Here is a 2500-nt window from a genome sequence, read left to right as displayed (position 1 = left end):
GTTGCACTTGTTTTCCTTTCTTATCTTTTGAGTATTTGTTCACATTAAACTATGCTGATAAATTATAACCTTGTTGTGCAGGATGTTCCAGACTCCAGCATTATTTCGAAGCTGGCCACGCGGGATCTGGAACCCCCTAGGATCCGCATTTTCTTTCAAGGAGATGAGCCTGCAGGTGTTTACGTCGTTGGGGACGGTGTGTACACAGAGGTTCAGGAACCAAAAGGATTCCGGATGCTCCTGACTCTTTTGGGGTCCTACTACTGCTTTGACATTTGTTACCCAAAGCAGCTTTTGTCGACACTGTTAGTGCTTGACACCTTTATGTCTGGGGCGGCTGCACCAACTTCTGCCACCCAGGCCTTCCGGTTTGTTCTCAAGGAGCTGGAAGAGGAGAGGTCAAAAATGACCATCTGAACAGTTTTGGTTCTTGGGACATCGGTTTATTGCTTTGTTTGGGTACATTAACATGGCTTTGTTCAAAAGTAACTTTCGTTTTAGGAGGAAGTGTGCCAAGAGTTTTATAATCAGTTGTGTATTGACTGCTCGTTTATGTATCTTGACTCAGAAGGGGGGGGGGGGTATGTCTTGTTCACCAGGATCACTAATAATGTGGGTCTCTGTTTTTTGTGGGTTTTTTTTCTGTCTTCTCTAACCCTTGGTCCAGTCACAAGCATTCCATTTTAAATTCTCCTCATTTCCTGCGCTGTCATCAGTTATAACTTACAACCATTAGAGGTCTGTTGGCAGAGTGTTGTCCTCTGTGGTATAGCATGTATAGAGATAGAAACATGACTATTTCAGTATTTGTAGTTTTTCTATGGGATTAGGAGGCGAATTTTAGTTGCCACTGTGGAATATTTCTACTATAAAGGTGGTATTTTTGTAGTGTGTTTGTTCCTGTTCATTACATATATATATGTATATATTTTTTTGTAATATATATATATGTGTATATCTCAATTCTTTTTTCTTTTTTTTTTAAACTGGTGTTGAAAAATTGAGGGTACTGCCTAAGCATCGCCTATGACGATGTTTGTTCATGCAAGTTGTTGTGTACCGCAGACATTTCTTATTGTTTAACCCTTAGGCTGGTTGTCGCGACATATGTCGCGCTACTTTACGTATACTGTCACCTGGTTGTCACGACATATGTTGCGCTACTGGCTCAGTCTGTTTTGGTCGGTTCCGATTACCTCCCATGGCTGCGAAAACCTATATGACCGTTTTTTGTTATTTTTCTCTCTGTTAATTCACCAGTGGCTATGTAACATGTGTTACAGAATTGCACCAGTGTAAGGGTTAACATAATTATGTACTTTCAACGGGTGGTTTATTTTTATTTTTTTTAATTTATTTTTTTACAAACATCAGTCTGCTGAGACAATATTTGTTAACATATTCCAGAAATTGAAAATGTTGCGAACTGATTTCTTTTTGTTGCAAACTAAATTTTCATTTTTAAATTGCAATGTCACATTTTCTAGAGGAGATTTCTGATTTCTGACCATATGATACATACTGACAGACACAAGAAATGCAATTGGCATGTTTCACATTTTCTAAAATATTTGTCATTGGAACATGCTTTTGTTTTTAGTTTTTGTTTTGCTTTTTTTATTTAACCAATAATTGTAAGGTCAATAATATGAATGAATGAAGGTAGAATTTCATATACCCAAAACTTATGTAAAGTTCACACTCAAAGTTAGAACTAAACTACAGTTTGCATGTAGTGTTTTTGCTGTTTTGGCTTGGAAAACTCGAAAGCTTCGTTTTTTCCGATTTGTGGAATTCCACTTTGTGTTGATAGCTGTATATACTTGGTAGTTTTTATGAATCAGTATTAATTTGTTCCATGCATTACATGCTGTGAAAGAATCAGTATTAATTTGTTCCATTAAATGTTGGGAAAGAGGAATTGGACTGTATAGACTCTTGAGGCCTTTGACGGAATATAAGGTGCAGCCTTCGACCTAATATATAGTACAGCCTTTGGTAAAAATGCATGCTATCAGCACCGCATGGTATATTTGGTCGAAGGGTGCATTGTATATTCAGTTGAAGGCCGCACCGGATGCAGTTTATGTGAATCGTTTTTCAATGCAGAAGATGTCGACCTTGTGCCAAAGTTATTTCTATATTTGTAATTAAAACAGGTTGGAATTCTTATTGTGTGCATCGCTGTACTTGGTAGTTTTTTTATGAATCAGTATTCTTCTTCTTCTCCTCCGTTCGTGGGCTGAAACTCCCTCGTACACGTGTTTTTTGCACGAGTGGAATTTTACGTGTATGACCGTTTTTTACCCCGCCATTTAGGCAGCCAATGAATCAGTATTAATTTGTTCTATGCAATAGTACCCACTATTGACGGATAATAATAATCACCTGCTATTGACGTGTGCAGAAATTGATATCAAGCCAAGCCAAAGTTATTCGACTTGTGATTAATAAAAGGTGAAATTTTATCAGTTGTGAATGCATTGTGTTGCATGAAATG

At 37.5% G+C, this 2500-nt stretch overlaps 1 protein-coding gene across 1 annotated transcript in view; it reads left to right on the top strand.

The window, feature by feature from the left end:
- LOC138950202 (uncharacterized) overlaps positions 1 to 569 on the top strand; it is an 8413-nt gene extending 7844 nt beyond the window's left edge. Inside the window, exon 7 of the mRNA XM_070321953.1 lies at positions 82 to 569. Within this exon, the coding sequence (XP_070178054.1) occupies positions 82 to 417 (336 nt within the window). The 3' untranslated portion in view covers positions 418 to 569. The remainder of the gene's footprint in view (positions 1 to 81) is intronic.
- Positions 570 to 2500: the final 1931 nt, after the last annotated feature.

Source organism: Littorina saxatilis, linkage group LG1 (assembly GCF_037325665.1).
Source record: "Littorina saxatilis isolate snail1 linkage group LG1, US_GU_Lsax_2.0, whole genome shotgun sequence".
Lineage (NCBI taxonomy): Eukaryota > Metazoa > Mollusca > Gastropoda > Littorinimorpha > Littorinidae > Littorina > Littorina saxatilis.
The sequence above is the reverse complement of the archived record's forward strand: the minus strand, read 5'-3'. Positions and strand labels throughout refer to the sequence as shown.